General features: G+C 34.7%; 1 protein-coding gene across 1 annotated transcript in view; it reads right to left on the reverse strand.

Annotated features, from left to right (window-relative positions):
- Nucleotides 1-19,945, reverse strand: part of LOC131062975 (uncharacterized) — a 53,981-nt gene extending 34,036 nt beyond the window's left edge. Inside the window, exons 1-12 of the mRNA XM_059215519.1 lie at nt 19,372-19,945; nt 19,148-19,255; nt 18,477-18,572; nt 18,297-18,389; nt 18,082-18,164; nt 17,712-17,975; nt 17,458-17,591; nt 17,268-17,354; nt 15,540-15,821; nt 15,383-15,449; nt 5,487-5,675; nt 4,926-5,110 (exon numbers count right to left, since the gene is read on the reverse strand). Coding sequence (XP_059071502.1) covers nt 4,926-5,110; nt 5,487-5,675; nt 15,383-15,449; nt 15,540-15,821; nt 17,268-17,354; nt 17,458-17,591; nt 17,712-17,975; nt 18,082-18,164; nt 18,297-18,389; nt 18,477-18,572; nt 19,148-19,255; nt 19,372-19,756 — 1,973 coding nt within the window. The 5' untranslated portion in view covers nt 19,757-19,945. The remainder of the gene's footprint in view (nt 1-4,925; nt 5,111-5,486; nt 5,676-15,382; nt 15,450-15,539; nt 15,822-17,267; nt 17,355-17,457; nt 17,592-17,711; nt 17,976-18,081; nt 18,165-18,296; nt 18,390-18,476; nt 18,573-19,147; nt 19,256-19,371) is intronic.
- Between the last annotated feature and the right edge of the window lie 3,886 nt (nt 19,946-23,831).

A 23,831-nucleotide genomic window follows, 5' to 3' on the forward strand; every position in this document is an offset into this window, starting at 1 on the left:
AAGGACGCATCTGAGGGTGAAAACCTTTTTAAGGCACCTAAAGATGGGAGACTTGACACTCTTCCTGAACATTATCACGAGCAATCACCCATATTGATTGAGCCCACTCAATCAATCAACATTGGTACTACAGAAGTAGCCAAAACTATACACACCTTGCAGAATCTCTGACAGAAACAGAAAGATCAGAATTTATCAATTTTTTTAAAGAAAAGCAAATCAACTTTGCTTGGTCATATGCCCAGAATTGATCCACAATTAATCATGCGCCACTTGTCCATTGCTCCAGGAGCTAAGCCACTCAAGCAAAAACTTTGAAAGATGAATCCACATGCGACACTCATGGTTAAAGCTGAATTGAAGAAACTATTAAACGTTGGATTTATTCGACCCATTGACTACGTCAAATGGATTTCCAACATTGTACTAGTATCAAAACCAGATGGCAGCATCAGAATCTGCACTAATTTCAGAGATGTCAACAAAGTCTATCCAAAGGACGACTTTCCTTTACCCAGTATCGACATAATTGTAGACCTCATAGCAGGCCATGCAATGCTATCACTAATGGATGGTTTTTCAAGCTATAATCAAATCAAGATAGCCCCAAAAGATCAAGATAGAATAGTGTTTACTTGTCCTTGGGGAACGTACTGTTGGAATGTCATGCTTTTGGCTTAAAGAATGCAGGAGCAACTTATTAACGAGCAATGACAACAATCTTTCATGACATGATGCATACCTTCATGGAAGACTATGTAGATGATTTACTAGCTAAATCCTTCACCAGAGAAGAACATCTAAGCATCTTAGAAAATATTTTCGATAGATTGGAAAAATTCCAAGTCAGGCTCAACCCTAAGAAGTGTGTCTTCGGGGTTACCTCAGGAAAGTTACTAGGCTACATAGTTTCAGCTAAGGGTATTGAAGTGGATCCAGCAAAGGTACAAGCCATTATGGAGATGCCACCACCAAAGAACATCAGCCAGCTCAGATCTCTACAAGGACGACTCCAATCAATCAGGTGATTCATCGCTCAACTAGCAGATAAAAGTCTCCCATTTAATCATTTGCTACATAAAAATGTACCATTCAAATGGGAAGCCAAATGTGCAGAATCTTTCTATCAAATCAAACAGTATCTAATGAATCCACCAGTTCTAGTACCACCAATAGCAGGAAAGCCACTCATTCTATACATTTCAACAATAGATATATCACTGGGGGCATTGTTAGCACAAGAAGATCAACAAGGCAAGGAATGAGCTATATACTACATCAGCAGGACATTGAATGGATATGAATTAAACTATACATTCATTGAGAAGGCTTGTCTAACAGTAGTATTCACCTCTCAAAATTTCCAACACTACATGCTAGCTCACACAATTAAGCTAGTTGCAAAAATTGATCCTCTCAAATATTTACTCAATAAAGCAGCTCTTACATGCAGATTGGCTAAGTGGGTCATGATCCTCAGTGAATTTGATATCCACTACACAGTCTGTCGAGCTATCAAAGGACAAGCAATTGCAAATCAACTGGCTAAAGCACCACCACTTGGAAAACAAACTATGGAGATTGAATTTCCAAACAAAGACGTTCTTACTATCTCCCCCAAACAATGGACCTTATATTTTGATGGATCCTACACACAACATGGCTCAGGTGTTGGCCTTCTGTTTATCACTCCTGAAGGACACACAATACCAAAATCATATAGGATTATGTTTCCATGCACCAACAATATTGCTGAATATGAGGCATTGGTTATAGGTATCAAAATGGTCGTAGAATGGCGGATCACTGAATTAAAAGTCTACGGAGATTCACAACTCATCATCAATCAAATCAACAATGACTATCAGACAAAGGACGACAAGCTACTACCCTACAAACGAATGGTGGATGATTTCAAGCAATATTTTGTATACATCACCTTCAAAAAAATACCAAGGTTGGACAACAAAGAAGTTGATGCCATGGCTACTATCACTTCACTACTACAAATTCCAGAGCAACAGAATCATTACGAGTTCCTGGTAGAGCAAGTGTTCTCCCCTACGTATGACTATTCAGAATCCCATGTTATCTATGCCTTGACTAGTTTCGGCTCTCAATTATATGGACCCATCTACGACTATCTTAAGAATGATATCTTATCCATTGACTTATCCTAAAACCAGAAGCGCAACTTTATCCGGCAAGCCGCCCGTTATACTCTTACTGCTGATACTTTGTACTGTCAAGGTCTAGATGGTACTCTTCTTCGTTGTCTTGATCATAATGAATCTGACTCCTCTTTACATGAGCTTCACGAAGGTATCTGTGGCACACATTCAAGTGGTACTACTCTTGCTAAAAAGCTTCTAAGAATGGGATATTATTGGCCAACAATGGAAAAAGACTCTTATCACTTTGCAAAAAAGTGTCCTAAATGCCAAATCCATGGCAATCTTATACATGCACCACCACAAGAACTGCAACCATTCACAACATCCTGGCCCTTTTGTCAGTGGGGACTAGACTTGGTTGGTAAAACTCATCCTTCATCTTCAAATGGACACAAGTTTATTATAATTGCAACGGAATACTTTACAAAATGGATAGAAGTCGTCCCCATGACCACAATGACTGGGAAACAAATTGCCTCTTTTATCCTTAATTATCTGATCTGCAGATATGGTATTCTGAGTTCCATCATCACAGATAGTGGATGGCCTTTTAAGAACCAATATGTGCAAGAACTATGTGAAAAATTCAAAATACAACATCGTTTGTCTACACCTTACTATCTACAGGGGAATGGTCAGGCGAAAGCATCCAACAAAACAATATTGAAAATCCTAAAGAAAATAGTAAATGACACAGGCAAAGATTGGCATATACAACTCAATCCAGCACTTTGGGCCTACAGAACCAACATCCGCACACCTACCGGAGCTACACCATATTCATTGGTATATGGATCCAAAGTTATTTTACCTTTGGAAGTAGAAATTCCATCTCTCAGAGTCTCTTTGAAAGGCTTAATCCCAGATGAAGAGTATTGAGTTAACCGACTACAAGAGCTCGAGCTTCTAGATGAAAGATGTCAACGTGCTTACACTCATCTTAAAGCATATCAACAATGTATGTGCAGGAGCTACAACCACAAGGTCATTCCCAGATTTTTTAAAGTTGGGAACCTAGTACTCAAAGAAAATCCTAAAAATCAGCAAGATCGAGAAAAGAAAGGGAAATTTGAACCTAATTGGTTAGGTCCCTATGTCATCATATCAGCCTATGGATCAGGCACCTATCAGCTAACAACTTCAGAAGGAGATGTGCTCAATGAACCAACTAACAACATTCATATGAAGAAATACTACACTTGAGTAATGCACGGAAAAGTCAAAAAAAAAAAAAAAAATCAAGAAAAAAGTAAATAAAAATGTGCAATAAAAGCAATTGGTGAAAACCTGGCAACAGGTGCTATTGTGAGAGGAAAGCTCCTCTATATCTATCCATACCATTATCTCCACAGTAAAGCACTATCGGCCATCGCCCGACATTTTTAGCACAATATCCATCCAGGCCATACTTAGCATAGTCACTATCCTGGTTTATCCGCATATCCTTTCACCCCATCTCACCATGGTTTGGTAATCACTGTACATATCCACATTAGGAAGTACACTTGACTAGGGGTAGTAATCAAAGTTTGCAACACGTTCAAAACATCAAAACTTGCTGCAAACTCAGAACTTCATATCCAGCAAAACAACACTCGTACAATCGCAAAGCAAAACATTGATCGCTTAACAGGATTCACAAAATATGATGGATGATTTTCTAAAATATCAAATGTTGCATCTTGCATAAAGTTTTGACTATTTTTGCACTTTAACTTTTTGAATTATTGGATCCTCTAAATTTTCTCCACAATGCTTCAAAGCTAGAGAATGTCATAGGGACTCCAATATTTTCTTAGTTTTCTGTCTGTGAGGTGATCATCTGTACTATGTAAATACTTGTCTCGAGACGTGATTCACAGCATATCACTGAAGACATGATTCCACTTTACGCATACAAATGATTTACTCTTGTCTGTTTATACGCAATCCGCACTCAGGTCGTCCTGGTTCAATTATACCTTGACGCTTGTGCTATCTTGCAAAATCAAAACTCATGTAAATTTTTCTCAGATCATTATGGTTCAATTATACCATTATGCTTGTATAAATTTTCAACATATCCCAAAACAAATCAATGCTCAATGATGATACATACAATGAAAGAAAACAACATGTGGCTATACAGGGATGACGAATGCAGAATGAGGATGCTCAAAATCAATAGTTGCATATCATTTTACAATTAGCTGCATATCATTTTACAATTATTTGCATATCATATCATACATCTCATTTTCAAGATACATCTCACAGCATCATACATTATCACATCATATTCATCAAATATCGCATCACATACATCTATCTAAGCATTGTATCATCATAGAATAAACTAAAGCATATAGAAAGCATCATCCATAACACATCACATGAAGATCAAAGAAAATGGTGTCATATATATCTCGACAAATGAGCAATATACAAAATATGTCATATCTATGCCAAGTACAATACAATGATCAAAATACGATGGAGACAATGTCTCTCACGTATGACTATCTCCTAAGGGAGACGGTCTCACTGAAGATGTCCCAGCACCTGGATCTCCAGGTGGATCCTGTCTAGGAGGCCCTGTTGCACCTCTGCTCTTCGTCCTCGACCCAGTCTCTCGAGATCGACTAGATCTCGACTGTGTGAAACTCTGCACTCGGCACTCCCTGGGCACCACATCCTCATAATGTCTCCTGTAATACTCCGCCTCATTGTCTCTCAAAGCCAGCTCTCTCAAGGTGTCTCTCATCGGGTCACCTGTTGCCACTCTCTCCAAAGCCTCTGCTTGAGCCTCGGCTCGACCCAACCGCTCCAAGGCAGTATCTCACTATGGTCAACTGTGTCATCTGACGCTGATGCGCCAGCATCTGTGTCTGCAAATGCTGCACTAACAACTGCAGCGATCTAATCTGTGCATCCTCTGCATGTGTCAGAATCCGCACCTGCAAGGGTACCTGTGAAGGGGTACCCCCTGTCCCTCTAATTGTCCTCGGTGCTGGTGGAGGTAAAACATCTGACCTCCTCCTCTGGGCTGGTCATCTAAAATCATCATACCCTCCCACCGCTGCTAACACCTCGCCAACCCGCTCCTCCTCTCCGGCTCTGATAGCCAAACCTCCTCTCCCCCTATCCATCGCTACCCATTGCCCTACTCTCTCACCCTGTATCCCTCTAGCACCACCATCTCCACCTCTCTCTCCTCTCCTCCCCCAATCAAGTCTCCCTTGATTCAATCTCCTCCTCTCCCCTCGCCGCCCTCGGTCACCTCCTCCACCATCTCCGCCATCACCTCCTCCTCTATCACCCCCCCTCATCTACCTCCTCATCATCATCAAAAGATGGAATCATCTTAGCTGGATCAGATATCCTAGCCACTGCTCGTGCTACGAAGAGTGCTGCAAACTCGTAAGTCATCCCTGCATCCACGATCTCAAGGGCATAATCCCAAATTTGGCCAACTGCATGAAAGAACTCCTCCACCGCCGCCCTGCTATCAATCGTTGGTCCCTAATCCAGAATATCCTGTCTTCGTTGAGCATAAAAACAAGCTCCCTGTGGCATCCCCTGCTGTTGACCATACTGCCGCAACACCCGGCTATGCAGAAACCTCTCAATCACAAAGGGCGTCTGCCCTATCAAATATCTGTTCATAAAGACATAGGGCATCTCCATCCCATCCTCAGCCCATACCTTGCAACCTATATATGGTCGCCAGACGACCGTATCAATGTCATCCAGCACTCTCCTCCAATGCTCTAGTTTTCCTAGCTTACGTTGGACAACTATCCCTCTGTACCCATATGCGTACGCGCATCCAACAGGCCTATCTCTATCTGCCAATGGCCTAGCTACGGGGATATGCTCCCATGCCCATACTTGTAGCAGTGTCACTCCAGCTGATAGACTGTCATAACCCAAATACACTACCTCATGTAAATCCCTATATAAGTGGGTCGGCTATGTAAATCGACAACCCTGTGTCACCATGTCCTCTAGCACCAATCCCCATCCCACTAATAGTCCCTTAGACCTACGGTCGAGACATAAGAAACCACCTATAAAGCCTGCCAACACTGATGGTAGAGGCGCGTAATCCAAATCCAAAAACTCCTGCCAAGGGATCTCATACCCACAAATAGTGTCATCCTGAAAAATCCAGTGGAATGCCTCAGTCCCACCTTCCTTCGTCTGCTCGTAGGGTAGCAATGCACCTACTACAGGAATCCGCAGAATCCTATAGCAATCCTCAGGCATCATTGTAATCTCGCCTGTCGCCAAATGAAAGGTGTTCCTATCGCTATGCCACCTCTCTGCCAATGTTGTCAATAAACCTCGGTATATGATAAACCCAGGCATATCTAACAAAGAGGTCAAACCACACCTCTCAATAATGTCTCTGTCAGCCTGTGTCAATCGTGGTATCAAGGACCATGGTCTCGGAAATCACTCACGCAACTGTACCACTCCAAGACGCTTCTGTCAAACAGCAACGCAAGTCCAATATTAGTTCCCTCATCACCACATGGATATCAAAATCAAATTCATCTCAAAAACTTGAAAAATCTGAAAAAAAATCTAAATCAAGTTCCACATCATATCAATCCATCAAAACATATCAACTTGTAACACAACTCAAGTTTCACATTCATATCAACTTGTAACACAACTCAAGTTTCATATCAACTTGTAATACAACTCAAGTTCGACAATCTATATCAGCTTGTAACACAACTCAAGCTCCACAATTCATATCAAACACATTCATATCAAAAACTTGAAAACTTTGAACAAATTTAAATCAAGTTCCACATCATATCAAAATCACATCAAATCTATATCAACTTGAAACATCCCAAACCAAATCAAGTTATCTCAGAACTCATATTGGACACACTTATCACACCAATGGCGACAGACACGAAGACTAACAAAACGCACTTATCCCGGTAGAACTGGCATCACCCTACCCATTTTCTTCATTCCCAGATCCCACTATACCAAAATTTTTCCTATATGCACTAAAACATCTTGTCTAGGCGCTAAGCTGCTTCTCATGCGCTAACCTGTTTTCTCAACGCGCTACCCAATCAACCCTAGGCGCTAGCAGAAACCTACGCACTACCCTTTTCTTCCAAAGTGCTACCTAACCTACCCTATGCGCTAAAACTACCCTATGCGCTATTCTATATTCTCTACACGCTACACACTTAACCCTATGCGCTAGGTCACACCTACGCGCTATCTAGACCTACCCATGCGACCCCCTAAAGCCCCTATGCGCTGGATATTTTCTATGCGCTACCCATTTTACCCAATGCGCTACCCTATGCCCCCGATGCACTAACCTAATCCTATGCGCTACCCTTACCTAACGATGCGCTAGCCTAAACTTTTCGGACGCTACCCTCTATTATTAAAACCTATGTGCTACAAAAATTTTCACATGCGCTACCTTTTAGACCCGACGTGCTAAATCATAAAAATCCGCATTTAAAATTTCAAAAAATGACCAAAAACGACAAAATAAAAAATCAAACAGGGGTAAAAAAGGTTGACTTACCGGTGGTCCATACGCAGCAGGCCTCTGATACCTCCTAACGCGCTCTAATCGATGAGAAGAATACGGAATCAGCATGTTGACTTCTCTCCAAGTGTCACTTTCTCCAAAGTCAACAAGCACAAATGATACAAAAGAAATCACTTTTTCCCTTTTATAGGGTAAAACAAAATTAGGGTTACATGGAGGAACACGAAAATCGCTTGTGGTGTCTCATGCCAACCTACCCAACATCATTATCGGGAGATGAATCAATTTTTGCATTCAACATAGACCAAAATTTACAATGCTATCAAAATTATCCAACTCAAATCAATTTTTCAAAATTTTTGATTCATCTCCCGAGGGGGCATTATCAACATCGTTTATCAAATCTGGGGCACGGCATAAAAATTGATCACAAACAAATCATAATGACACATCATTTTCTTTGAATCAACATGTGCACACACGTCACTTCAAAGAGGGGCAAAATGTAGACGTATAAAAATGACCATATTCCTAAATGAATATTTTATGTTCATTCCTCTATTTAATTAAATCCAATTTAATTAAACTCACCCACATTCCTCTATTTAATTAAGTAAATTATTCAATTTATTTAGTTAAATTCACTTAAGCCCTTTTTGCATCATTTAATTGAATAAATCATTTTATTTAATTAAAACCCTTCTCTCTACTTTTAATTAAACTCACATTTAATTAAACAGTTTACCCCAATTAAATAAATCTAATTTATTTAAAATCCCACTTGCATCCTAAACCCTATTCCTAAATTCTTCTAGAATCCATCTAATCCTAATCAATTAACCCAAATCCATCAATTATCCCCTTTCCCTAAATTTGAGGAGGCCACTTCTCAAATTTGGAGTAAAGTCTTCAAAATGCATTAAAGTCTTTATCCATTAATGGTTAAATGCCCCCAAATTTGGAAGGACTCTTACAAATTTGTCCCCAAAGTCTTCAAACCATTAATGGTTAACTAACCCTTAGTGGCATGGTTAGAGACTTTCTGCCTAACTTAACGTCCATCTAACCCAAGGGTCTCATCAAGCATTTATTGCTTTGACCATGGTTATTATTTTAACCCTTGCACAAGAGTTTATCCTTTGGGTAAAAGCTTTATCCAATGGATAACCTTAACCTAACCTTAACCCTTACCCCCTAGGGTAACCATGAGGTCTTCTCAAGTATTTAATGCTTCTTACATCTCCTCTCAACCAGCCTTATGTTGACAATTGTCACCATTTCATTGGTGAGAATTGTAAACATGGATTGATAGCTTTCAATCTTGGCCCTTGATTAACTCTTTCAATCCTGACCATCCATTGCCCTATTTTTGCTATAAATAGAGCTCTCCTTCCTCCATTTTGGGGATCCATGAATCTAAGAAATCTATTATCTAAAATCCATGCAAGCTTTAGTATCTTATTTATGCTCAATTTTAGCACATCTAGTCTCTCTTTGCAAAAGGAATTAATCTAATAAACATTTTAGACTACATCCTTTTATCATTAGCTTAAATCATATAACTAGTCTTTCATGTTAGGATAAAATTACTACTAATCTTGTCATCTTATAATCTAGTTTATTGCATTTGTAGGATCATGCATAGATAGGATGCATTCTCATGTTAAAATCAATCAAAAGCATCCCTCGTTCTTGCATTTGTCATCCCTAAGCCACTTTGCTCAGTGATCTGAGAGCAAAGGCATTGGCTTCAGGGACCTTGTGAGATAGAGAACCATAGAACCATCCTTCGGAAGTTGAGTCATTCTTCATGACTCCATAACTTGCACCAAGAAGTCCTGTGGGTGTGTGGACAAGCCTCTTGGAGCTTCATTTTTCACATTTTGAGTTTCATAGCCCCACTTTTCCCACATACAATAGGAATACCCATGTAAGTCAAGGGAAGAGAACTGACCTAGAATCTCAAGATATGAGCAATCCTCAACTGAATAGTTCTAGGTGTGTTGAAGAAGATAATTGAAGATTTATCCTCATTGATCAACTAGCCAAAAGCAACAAGATAGACATCCAAGATTTTACGCAGATTTATAGCTTCTCTGATCCTAGCCAGTCCCATCAGAGCCACATCATCCACAAACTGCAAATGAGACTAATGAGGTATGTCATTACCCCAACTCTGACCATGAATAAAACCCAATCCCACATTATACTTAATCAATCTCCCCAGACCCTCAGCCAAAAGAATGAATAAGTACGGGGAAAGAGAGTCCCCCCGACGAAGACCCCTGGACGCACTAAACAACTAAGTATGACCTCCATTAATTGGCATAGAGAATGAGGTACACGAAACACAACTCATAACCCATTGGATCCATTCATCAGCAAAACCAAAGGCCCTAAGAATCTTCTGGAGAAAGGACCATCAGACTCTATAATAAGCCTTTGCCATGTCTAGCTTGATAAACATAGCTTTTTCCTTGGAAGGAAGCATAGAATGAATGGCCTTAATAGCGATGACCACTCTATCCAAGATTTGACGGCCCTGCACAAGCCCATTCTGCTCTTCAGCAATGACCCCCCCAAGCCAATTCTTCAACCTTTCTGCTATCAGCTTAGAAATAATCTTATAAATCACATTACAAAGAGAAATAGGACGGAACTAGTCTAACCGGTCAACCCATCACACTTGGGGATGAGCGCAATGAAAGTCGCATTCAAATCCCGAAGCATCTGCTTACTCCTCTAGGACCCTTGGACCACCTCCAATAAGTCCAATTTGATAATATCCTAGAATTCTTGATAGAACTCAATCAAAAACCCATCTAGTCCAGGAGCCTTCCCCTTCTTCATGTGAAAAACAATCCTCTCAAGTTCATCCAACAAATTAGGTCCCAGAAGTTGCTCATTCATCTCCCTAGTAACTAGAGAAGGAATACAAGAAAGAAATTGATTTTCCTCTTCCGAATCCCCTTGATAATCCTCACTAAAAAGGGATTGGAAATACTGCATAGACTCCCTAGAAATCTCCTGCAAGGATAAACACTGCTCACCTCTATCATTAACCAGAACAAGGATGGAATTGCCATGTCTTCTTTCTTTCATTGAATTGAAAAAGAACACAGTATTCTTATCCCCCGCTTGAAGCCAATCAATACGAGCTCTTTGTTTCCAGTAGATTTCCTCCCTAAGCTCCCACTCCTCTAAATCCTTGACTACCCTAACTTCCTCCCTAAACAAGGCTTCTGACAATCCATGCTCTCTAATCTCTCTAGTAATGTCATTCAACTCTAATTGAGCAATTGCCTTAGCATGAAAAATATTACCAAAACACTGACAATTCCACCATTTAAGCAGAAACTTAACAAATTGCAGCTGGTTGGCAAAAGTGTACATGGCAGTACCAAAGGCTAGCCTCCCTTTCTTCTTCTTCCTTTTTAAGAAATAATTTTTTATTTTTAAATTTATTTTAAATATTAATGTATTTTTTTATGAAAATACAACTAATAATTAAAAATTATTTAAATTATTTTTATTTTTTATTTGTCTTATTAAATTTTTAATTATTAAGCAAAAGGCGTATTACAATGAAAACATAGGGAATTGAAAATGTTCATACATAAAATTCAATTTTTCTCTTAAGGGTAGAATAAAAATGAATATAAAATAAAGTTATAATGATGTGATAATATAATAATAATAATTTAGTCTTAATAATATTTTTTACTTTTTGCTTTTATAAAGAGTTTATTAGGAATATAAAAATATAATAATAAGAACATGTTAAAATATAATAATATAATCATATCATATTAATAATTTAATATTAATTACAATATGCTAATATAATATTTTTTTACGTAGAATAATAAACAAATATGATGTCAAGTAGAATAATTAGATTATGAATCAAAATCTTTCTTTTATTATTATTTTTTTAATGTTACTTTCTTTTATTACATACTCTATCTCGTTGAATTTATTCTAATTCTTCTACTTCTTCCACCCAACCTTTCTAATAACCAGCGTCATACTTTCATTCATCAAACCTCCTGAAATGTCATCATTGTCGACACCCTTTACCATGAGGGCTTGAATGGTACTCTTCTCAAATGTCTAGAAAGTAAGGAAGTTTAGACCGCGTTGTGAGAAGTTCACGAAGGTATACGTGGGAATTACTCTAGTTGTCCAACCTTAACTAAGAAACTAATGAGGATTGATTATTATTGGATATGACCATTCTTTTGGATCACATGCCATAAACTTACATTTCCATATCTAGTCTGTTAGCTTCGATCAAAATGTTATCCCAACCCCGATTTTGGAATCAACCATGAACTTGAATTGATAAATGTAATTGAAAAACAATAATAAATACTTTTCTTTTGAGGGAAAGGCTAAAAATATTTGAAACACTAATGATATATCTCAATGAAATTGTTTTGACCTTCACAAAGGAAATAGGGTTTCATGCATGTTGTCTTCATAAAACATAGATCATGGATGTCATCTTCAATGTCTAAAACATGACTTCACTTCTACTTTAATGCTTGATGAAAAACTGATTGCTTTCTCCATTGAATTTGCTAGAGTGTAGATCTCGACTTAAATTCGTTAGGTTTAAAATGAGAGGGTTAGACCTCCTTTTAGACATGTCTACTTGAAAAAAAAATTAATTTTTTGAAGTAGGTCGACACAGGAACTATTGAAACAGAAGGTGACAAAACAACCGGTGTTAGGTTTTCCTAATTTTGACAAAGTATTTCAAGTTGATTGTGATGTTAATGGGAATGCAATAGGAGCAACATTGAGTCAAGAAGGAAGACCAGTAGCATATTTCAATGAGAATTTGAATGATGCTAAGAAAATATATTAATTCTACGATCAAGAATTCTATGCCATATCTTATGTCCTCCTTTGATATATATGTTCATGATTGTTCTAGACTAGTGATGTGTTGAATTGCTTCATGGCAATTGAATTAGATTGCTACATTGAGATGTGTGCTTCCTCCTGTGCCTAGATGAGAGAACCTTTGCATGATTGATTTGAATACTTGATTCATTGGATGATTGTTTTGGCATGATCTAGACCTAATGTGTTTTTATTATTGAGATGGACCTACTTCATGATTTGGTATTATCATATGTGAAATATTGTTTTGAGTAATGATTAGAATGGGATAAGTGATGTTGACTAGATTAGTTGATTAAAAGTGATAAATTATATTTTATGTTATTTTGAGTTGGTGAGATATCATGTTACTAACAATGTTGGAGTAGCTAAAATGTCATATATCATGTAAATATGAAGAGCACTACTTAGGGAGGGGAATGGAAGATAGACTCAATTGAATCCCTCTGTTGATATTGGTTACCATTGGCTTCTCTTTATCCAAGGTCAAAGAAACTAGTTAAGAAAATTGATAAACTTTCATTGGACTATCAATCCCCATTTGCATCAAGTGGTCTTAGGGTGGATTTATAGGAGTGTTGAAGGTTCTAAATTTTTTTATGGGTATGAAGAGAAGTCTTGCAAGTGTAGAGTTATGTGAGATCTTATTAGATATTTATGAAAATTTAGAGAAACGAGTTCCTATTTTTCACAATGAGTTGAGATAGAAGATAGTGAGGATGATTTATCTGTTGTCCTAGAAGTGATATAAGCACTAATAAGATTCCCTTAAGAAGGAGATTTTCTATAGTGAATAGAATGGAGAAATTTTTAGAGCAACTCCAAGTTGAGCCTTAAAATGAGATAGTTGTGTTGACTACTATTTGTTAATTTTTTTTAGAAAATTATGAAGAATATAGTAGTGATAAATAATTTACAATAGAAGAAAAATAAAGAGAAGATGAACAACCTCGAGATGAAGGAGAAGACCATTTATTGAGAGCTCCAACAAGTATTAATAGAGGGACTAAGTTGGATGTTTTAAATTTCTCAAATACCTTAAATCCAAAGAATTGGGAGATATGAATAGCAAGTTAGAAGACTATTTTGAATATAAATATGTTCATGAGCCTCATAAATTTAAGATGGCATAGACTAATCTTGACGGAAATGTAGTTTTGTTTGGTGAAGAGTTTCATTTAGACAAAAAGTAATAAAGAGGGAAATGAGAGTCTCATGGTCGAATCAAATGATTTCTAGATTAAAAGAAAAAATCTTCCTAGAAATTGTGATTTAAAGTTGTTGAAAAGGCTTCAAAAATTGAGAAAAATGAAAAGAACATAAGGGAATATACATCTGATCTCAATAAAGTTCTAATTATATTAAGAAAACAAGAAACATATAGAGATAAAGTAGCAGGTATGTAACTAGTTTGAGATTCGATATTCAAAATGAAATGAGTATGCTTAGAATTAATATTGTGGAGGCATATTAGTTTCTCATAAATAAGAATGATATTTACAAAAGAGGAGTCATTTTATGACTATATACAAATCTAGCTTGGTATGCAAGTGATTGTTGATATAGTGGTAATACAAATAACCTAGTCTTAGTGAAATGATAGGGTAGGGTTAAAAGAAAATTGAACACCCTACTCCATACAAGGTCTTGTTGTTTCTACAAAATAAACATTAAAACTAGTAGTGAATGAACAATGGTTAGTGAGTTTGTAACTTAGTTCATATAAAGATGATATGAACTATGTGTTGTTATGCATATGTATGCTTTCCATGTCTTTGCTAGGAAGACCATGATAATTTGATTTAGAGATTGCATATGATGGAAGGAATAATACTTATGTCATTATGACGGATGGATCTTGAAGGTTTATTTTTTAATCAATTAAAAGAGAATGGAGAGGTAGACAATAGCCCACATATATGTTTGGATTATAAAAGTTGTAATCATAATCATCAATAGTAAAAATTAAAATTGCAATTATCACTAGTAGTGGTGCAACTTTATAGCTATTTTATTATCAAAGTATCATTTTCAGAAATCTTGTAGGTAAATAAAATGTTAAGATCATATATGACTCATTAATTAGTGTAATATTGATAGAAATAAAGAAACTTGAAATTAAGAATATTATCTTAAATATTATTAATTGTTATTAAATTATATTTTAACATGTTTTTAGAGTTCTTACATCTAACCTTCATCTACTAAAACAAAATTATGAAGTATCTTCCATATGAATCAAAGAAACATTTAGAAAGAAAAAATTGTCTCACAATTGTATTTTTCATTTTTCTTTATGGTGAAAGGTCAATAAACTTAGTAAGGCTTGATTCATGAAAAATCTTCTCTAAGCCAAATAATCCAAAAAAAAACACAAATAACACAAGAAACTATTCGATAAATCTCACCATATCTAAATTAAAGTCATTTACAATTTTAATATTTACATATTACTCATTCCTTACATATATAATATTTAATATTTTTTCACTTTGAATTTTTAATAATGTTTTCAATAATATTTCAATAAAATATAATTTAAAATATTTAAAAAACATTAAAAAAAATTAAATTTTATAATCATAAAATCAAAAATAATATTTACTTTTCAATTAATGCTTTCTAATTATGATAGATATTTATAATTGAAAAAATTTAATTGAAATAGATTTCTAATATCAATGAATAATACTTATTCCAACATTTATATAACTCAATTGCCTAAAAAGAATCATTTATTCTATTTTATTATTATTCTTTATATTTTTTATAGTACATTATTGAATGACATGTACCACCTTAGGCTTCCATGATTCAGACCTCCAACTTCTGTTAGGAAATACCTAGAGTAAATGAATGCCCAAATAAATCTTTCATGACAATTGATTTGACTCTTTAAGACTAAATGAAAAATGCAGAGTATTTTAAACTACGATTGGGAAGTAGGCTGTTGTGTGGGCTTTGGTAACGGTAACTCTTTGTTTGTTACAAAATATTTAACCATGGTTAAAGATCGAGCAGGTTGGTAGCTTGGTACTTCATGCCCAGCTCCTCTCACAGTTGCAAATGTTAATCCAGCATTGTAAACTGTAGAGTAGCCACCTACATCATAATCCCCATTCATCCATGGACGCCAACCTTCTTTACTCTTAAGCTTTAGTACATTTAGAGATAATCTTGTCCCTGTCACAGGTACTATTGAATCTACATCACCACTGCAATTTCAAAAACCAATCATATTAGTTTATACATATATTTGAAAATTCCTAAATATGGTATATTTTAAGTTTTCATTTGTTTAGGTAGTTCATCTGAAGATTACATTAGTTTTTCTAATAGAATTCATTTAAGATTTGGGATTTAAGGGTTTTCTAACATTCTAAAATTATTATGATTTCAGATGAACCATCTAAAAAAGTCAAAACTTACTATAATTTGCATACAACTGACCAAGGAAATTTCCAATCATTTGAACAACCATCTAAGAAAGATTACTATGATCTTGGATGAACCATCTAAATAGGTCAAAACTTACTAACTGACCAAAGAGACTTCCAATCATTTTAACAACCATCTGAAAAATATTACTATGATTTCAGATTAGCTGTTTAAAAAATTAAAACTTACTATAATTTATATACTATTAACCAACTTAGGTAGGTCCCATGAGGAGGCTTAAGCTCTATTTTTAAGGAAGAGTCATGTTTGCTTACCCCCTGTCTTATCAACTTTGTCTGCTTAAATTTTAAGCTGTGAGAGTGTTCCCATGTAAAAATTTTATTAGGCAAAAAGGATAAATTGGAATCTTCACCTATTTTAGTGGAAAGCAGCTGCTTGAAAGTTGAAAATAAGCTTTGAAAAAAAAAGGGGGCCCCCTTTAAGCAGAAAATAGAGTTAAGCATAGAGTTAAGCAGTCGCATGGGAACATGAGGGACTTAAGCTCTATTTTTAAGGAAGAGGCGGTCCCATGAAAAAAAAAAAAAAAATTTGGCTACCCGATTAATTAGAATCTTTTCCTAAAAAATAGAGCCCCTACCTTCCCCTACCTTTTAGGCTTGAAAATCTAAGCTGGTGAAAATGGGGAGGGGCTAGAAATTGCCCCACCAACTTAGGAATGTATTGTCATTTGTCAATTACATAAATTTTAGAAAAAAAATTAAATTTGTTTACTACCAATTTACTTAAATTTAGGAGTTTAAACTTAAGGTTAATCTGCACTACAAAGTAGCTTTAAAATATTCCTAAAAAAGCTCAGCAACTCCAGCTCTATTTTTTAGGAAGCCCCCTTCTATGAGACCCCACCCTAAATTACCCTTTTTTTTCACAATTTTAAAGTTGCATGGAAACATAAGGTAAGGGATTATTTGGAATCTTTTCCCAAAAAAAAATAGAAGCCCCTATTTTTTAAATAGAGCTCTAACTTAGGTCACTTGTCATTTTTTTCTTTAATTTCAGAGTTGAAATTTTTAAGCTGAACTACACTACAAAATTCATGAGACCACAGCTTTAAAAAAAATTTAAAAATTCTCACCAGGTCCAGCTCTATTTTTTAAGAAACCCCTCCATGAGACCCAACCTTATATACTGTTACCCAAAAGATTTCCAATCTAAAAAAGATTTGAAAGAGAAAAAAGAAAAGATAAAGACCCATTGAGATATACCTGTAAACCAGCATACGCAATCCTTTTGATAAGATTTTTCGATATATTGGAAGCACTGTGCGAGCTGAATCGAAATAGGCAATCGACCTGTTTATATCACAAACATAGACAAGGAAATATTTTAGTGACATGAACCTTAATTTTTATCAAAAGATAAAACAAGTGCACTTTTATATATTTCACAACATACCCGCATAAGCTGTATTTCTTCGAAGGTAAAAAATCACGGTTCACGTGCATTGCTTGCTGAACTTCAAGGAGATTGAAGTAGGACTCCGTATAGACTTCACCACAAGGATCATACAGTCCATTCAATCCATTTCCCTACATGGTCATTTGTAACAATAACAATAAATGAGTATTATTTTTCATTTTATTCTTTTGGTTAGATAAATTGGTTTTAGAAGGACAAAAAATTCTATATATAGATTACTGATTTATTACCGTGGAAGTGTTCACAGCCTTGGAATTGGATTCGCTGAGAGTACACAATGGAGCATAAATATTATAGGGATCTATATTTCCATACTCCTGAGAAGCTTGAATGGAATAATTAGTGCATAGATTTGAAGTTGTGGCATATATGCTTGAAAAATCACAATATTTAAGAACTCCATGGTATACTCTATCAGAGATCAATGCATGAGACCACAGATAGTCTATAGACCCTTTGTTATCTGTGTTAGAATTCATGATCCCATTTCCAATCTGCACAGAATCATAAGTCCAAGTTAAGGTAAAAAAAAAAGTGAAGTAAAAAAACAAATATCCCAAAGGCAAATTTGATTAGAAGTTTGAGAGAATTAGGCCCAACCAGGACTCCTTTCAGATTTATGAAAGATGTACGTGAGCTATTGTACTCTAAAATTAGGTCTACCAATTGTGGAATATAATTTCCTGCATTATCAAACAGAAAAAAAGGTGATCAGATATGTATATTGATAATTGTTAAAAGTATTTCAATCAATCTTGTAAGTTTTTAAGAGAGCTGAATACATCATGTAATAGGTATAACCAGTGTTTGCTTACCAGCATAGCTTTCACCTGCTATGTAGAAATCACGATGTTTGTATTGGTTATATCTTTCAAACCAGTTTAAGAGAAAGATATAATTGTACTGTGCTGAAATACATAACATGAGAATAATGAGATTGGTAAGCATTCCTTGGGGGTTTAGATTTAGGTTTGGATAAATGCAAATGGATATACCTGTCATCTGATCACCACCAATATCATAATCAGAGGTTGTATTGGAGTATGAAAATCCAACACCAATGGGTGAATCCAAGAACACCACATTTGCAACTGTAGATGGACAAGCAATGTGAGTTTACATATCAAAAGCTTCCTCAAGTGTTGTCTTTCTTTACAAAAAAGCATGCCAAAGGTTGATATTTTCTACTTATATGAGATGAATGAAAGCTTTTTTTAAATAAACTGGTTATTCATATCATTGCAGATTGAAAATCTCTGTAAGAGACTCATTTCCTATCTTAACACTTTAATATTTGTTAATAATTTGTCAAAATGCTTGTGAATGGCATGAGTGTGTCAATGTTAACAAAAATTCTTACGTTTTAATACAAACTTTACAACCATTTACATGTCAATGAGTCAGATTGACTGATTGTATGTTGCAGTCAATATTATGATGACACAACTCAACAAAAATCATTGACACTCATCCTGATTTTCTTTAGACACATTTTCATGCTGTTATTAAACTTCATTTTGATTTAGTAAATATTGTCTTATTTCCTACTTTTCAATATTTAACTATCTCATTCTGTTTTCTAATATAAATTCCATTCTATTTTATAATATTTTCCACATTCTAATAACACTAAAAGAAAATGATATCTTTTTCTTCTATAACTGACCTTGGTTCCACGCATAAGGGTTAGTACTAAGTGTCTTCCTATCAGAATTGATGCGGAAAGGACCCAATTCCTGGAATGCTCCATATCCAAGAGAAGAACATCCAGGCCCTGTTCAACACAATTTCCTTATCTTAACATCATATTATCTAACTATAATAAACTTAAAACTAACATACTTAGATTTTAAAAAATCTATGCAAAATAAATCAATATAGATTGCATACCTCCATTAAGCCAGAGAATCAAAGGCTTAGAAGAAGGCTCATCTACAGCCTCAGCTAAGTAGAAAAAAAGACCCCTTCCTGTCTTGGCATCCACATTCACATACCCAGAATACTGTTTAAATCCCACATCTTTGGGCTGCCCAGGAAGAGCATGAATCAAATCTTTTGCCTGGTTTCTTCTGTAGTTCAAGCTTTCCACTCCAGAATCAAAAAGATGGGCATCAATGGTTGGAGTCTTCCATTCCAATTCCACTTGGCTCTGTGAAATGGATTCTCTAGCCTTGAGATGGGCTTTCAGGGCATAGTGTTGAGTGCGAATGGAGCCATGGCAGCCAAAAAATAACACAGAAAGTGCAAAAATGAACAACCCCACGTACTTTCCCATGGCTTTTTACAATTTTTACGCCCACTCTGAAAGGATTTTGCAACGTGATATGCTATTTCAAGACATGGTATTCCGGAAATCAGGATAATTTGATTGCTGTTTGCCTTATCAGAAAATTGATTGTTTGGAACGGCCTCCCCTGTTTTGTTCCGCAAATGAATGAAAGGAGCTCTGTATCAAACTGTGAGTTTCAACCTCCACTAATTTTCTTGTTCCAAAATCACATAAACTATACTTATATTTGCTCTTCTGACGTAGGACTGCTAATTTCAATCCTTCCTTTAAGACGGCGGGCTTCTTGAAGGAAATCCGTAGAATAACAAACGCATCGAGAGCGTACATTGCGTTCCTTATCTGGTAAAATGCGTACATGCAGGGATTTTTCGATGCTTTGTTACCATAATGTTGTTAGTCCAGGACTCCAGCCTTGAGATCCACTATGTTTGGAAATTTAGTTTTTATGACAAGGAAAAAGTAAAAAGTCTTGAACTTCAATAAAAAGAACTTTTTTTCATTGCTCTGTTATCATAATGTTGTTGGTCCGGTAGATATTAATTTTAAAAAAAATTAACATTTATAAATATAAATAAATGACAAGATTTATTATTTAAAACAATTAAAATGGATATAAGGACCATATTACATTGATCAATTGATGAAACATTAAAGCCTTATTTACAAGATAGATATACATACAAGAAATTGAATGTAATTAAATCTACAACTTAGTAATGGAATCTAATAAAACATTTCTTTCAAATGAACAATTAATCAATCCTAATCCATTAAACACTATGCTCTATGCTCTTTCCTTATCACTTTTCTAATTGTATTATATATTTGATTATGATAATTGATCAATCTTAATTCATGATTCAATTGTATCAAATACAAAACTAAACTCTATGATTTCATTTATAATATGGTTATATTTTTTATTTAATATTACTTAAGTGATCTAACAATGACTCTAAAAATTCATCCAATACAATAGTAGATTTTGGAAATTCAAATACTCTAAACCTTAGAGTACATAAACTTGATGATGATGGCTTTAAGATTTAGCATTATAGTTCAATTTAATGTTCGATTAGGTTTAAGGTTAGTGTTTAATTTGTGCTAAGGTTTTATAAGTGTAAGAGTGCAATTCAGGTTTGGGTTCTATTTAAGATGGATTAGATTATATTAGTTTAAAAATATGTAATGTGGACATATTAATTAGAAATAAGATCTTATCACAATTCACCGCAAGGAGGTCCCACAACCTCTATTTGAAGAGACATCGTCTAGTCTAGTAGTATATATGGATCACATCCCATTAGATAGATATTTGTATATTTAAAGATGTAATGTAAGTTAGAGAATAGTGTGAGAATATGAAATAAGAAATGTAGGAGAATAGATAGATAGAGATAAGAGAGATATAATGTATAAAGGAGATATAAGGATATAGTGAAAAACATAATCCTACATATATGGACATGAATGACCAATGATAATATAAATACATTGGATTTCTACATGTATATATGTTATGACTTGTAAGCACTTTATTTTTTGTATTCTATTAAACTAATTACTATATAGCATAGATTAACTCCTTACTCCCTTTGTACTAAGTCTGGGCTATAAATACAACACACAAATTACTTGAGGCTTAGAAATCCAATCTATGTTCCCCCTTTTTATGGAGACTTTGTACGTGCATTTTCATTTTTCATTTTTTAACTAATACATTGAGTGTGTGTGCTTTTGAATGCTAGGTTTTTAACACGTGATTTTTTTCTCAAGGTATATATTGTGTCATATTCATGGTATGTTTTTCTATTCTTTTGTATGGCATATATTCTCAATACCTTTATGCATATTTATTTCTCTTATGCTTACGTGGAAATGTATTATTCTGCTATAATTTTTCCTTTCAGCAATGATATTAACCTCTTAAGAATCTATAGAAAAACACATACCATAGGATTTCAAAACTTGTAAACCTAGTTCATTCATAATTTGGATGGGTATGAGATTACTTGAGGCTCCAAATATAACTTGTAGTTGCGAACTAGCCATGCATTTATTAGAAAAGTTATATGAAAAGGATCAATGTTCGACTAATTATTTACTAGGGTTACTACTATGTATAACTCAAGTGCAATTTAAGAATTTTTCTTAGGAGTATAAATGGGAAAGATCATTAGGTTGGTCACAAGTCTTTTGAATAGTGATATAAGATTAAATTTTTATTTATGTTCATAAATTCTAAGGAGATAACTTGTAGGTGCCAAAAACTTCATTTATATCTTCACTTGACCTAGATCAATGGGTGTGTAACTAGACAAGGGAGTGAACTACATTTTTTAAAATATTTTTTATCAATAATGAAAGGAATAACGTGACTAGAAAACTTGAACTCCTTACCTTTGATGATGTTGTTGTTTTCCCTAGATCAACTTTGTTCTCTCTACAATAAGTTATGAATTTTATTTTCTTTTTCACTTGAATCCCTTATCTTGGAATGTTTCACAACACCTAATTGGCACCATAGGATTACGAATCATAGGAAAATACCTCTTTATACAACATATTGTATAATAATATTTTTCTTTTATATTATTTTGTTTAAATAGTATCGATATTAGCGATTTGAACTTATCTTTTGCTTCTCTCTCTACTTGTATGGTAAGAATATTATGATTGATAGCATCATTAGTTACATCTATTATAGTGGGAAAATGTTTATTCCTCAACTAATATCTATTTTTCACGTGCATAATAAATACATCAATAAGAGCTTTATATCTTAATTTTGTGGCTTAAACTTCTTATACTACTAGAACATGAGATCCTTAAGATGCCCAAAATCATGGGTAGGAAACTCATAACTATAAGGTCTACCATCAAAATCACATTGAAAATTCTCACTGTCTACACCATGAGTTGCGCCATGATCCACATAGTATATTTCTTTGTTGATAGACTCATATTAAAATTTATCAAATTGATCAATATCATTATCTTCATCATTCTTAGGGCCATTATCTTCATTAGGGAATTCCTTCTCTTTTACCACCACAAGTGTAACGATTCATTGAATTGGGTCATTTGGTAGATAGCATGTAACACACCATGGTGAATCTTCTTGAATATTTGTATTGCCTCTATTTAAATAATAACAAATTTATCCTTCTTTGATTATCTAAAATTTCCTTATTTTGGAACCATTTTTCTATCATTTTATTGTGGGATTTTTTACCAATCAATATTATGAGACCTACTTTTCAACCACCAAGCTTCATCAAAATGTGTGGTGTCATTATAATGAATAACGTATTCTCACTTCTTACAACCTTATAAGATAAACCTTTCATTGCACTCATAAGATTATCAAGCTTATCCTCAACTATGAGAGGTTTACTAGAAATACCTATACCTAGTTATGAAATATTCATATCATCCCTTTTAATATTCAGGTACCTAACACTCTCATATTGCTCTCAACATTGATTGTAGTGGAGTAAGATTCTCGCAAAGTTTGAGGGTTTTTATCTTGAAGAGAATAAATCAACATGGCTTCAAAGGTACTCCAACATAGTAGTAAAGATTTGACTCATTTAGACTTAGTTTAGGTGGCAAATTATTCATTCCATAAATAATATACTATATTAAAATCACTTTCTTTATTGTTTTCAATTCAAGTATAGAAAATTTTGGATCAATCTTAATCCCATAATTACAAATTGAACACTCTCATAAATTCTTCCCATAAATTAATGATATTTTCTAGAAAGTTCTTGTACTATTCTCTTACACTCTCTTCCAAAAATAACATAAATAATTTCATGATGATATCAAGTCATCTTCAATCTCATACTCATGTGTGATATTGATGAAGTGCATTGGGTGCTCTTGATTAGTGACAACCTTGTTACCTTGGAGCTTAGGTAATTTTTCTCTAACTTTGTGTGGTATTTGATTGGGGTAGTTAAGGATCCCATATAAATTTGGTTGCTTGGATATTTTCATTTCTAAGGACTATATTTTTTTGTGGGAATCTTTGATATTCCCTCCTAAATTAAGT

Source organism: Cryptomeria japonica, chromosome 2 (assembly GCF_030272615.1).
Source record: "Cryptomeria japonica chromosome 2, Sugi_1.0, whole genome shotgun sequence".
Lineage (NCBI taxonomy): Eukaryota > Viridiplantae > Streptophyta > Pinopsida > Cupressales > Cupressaceae > Cryptomeria > Cryptomeria japonica.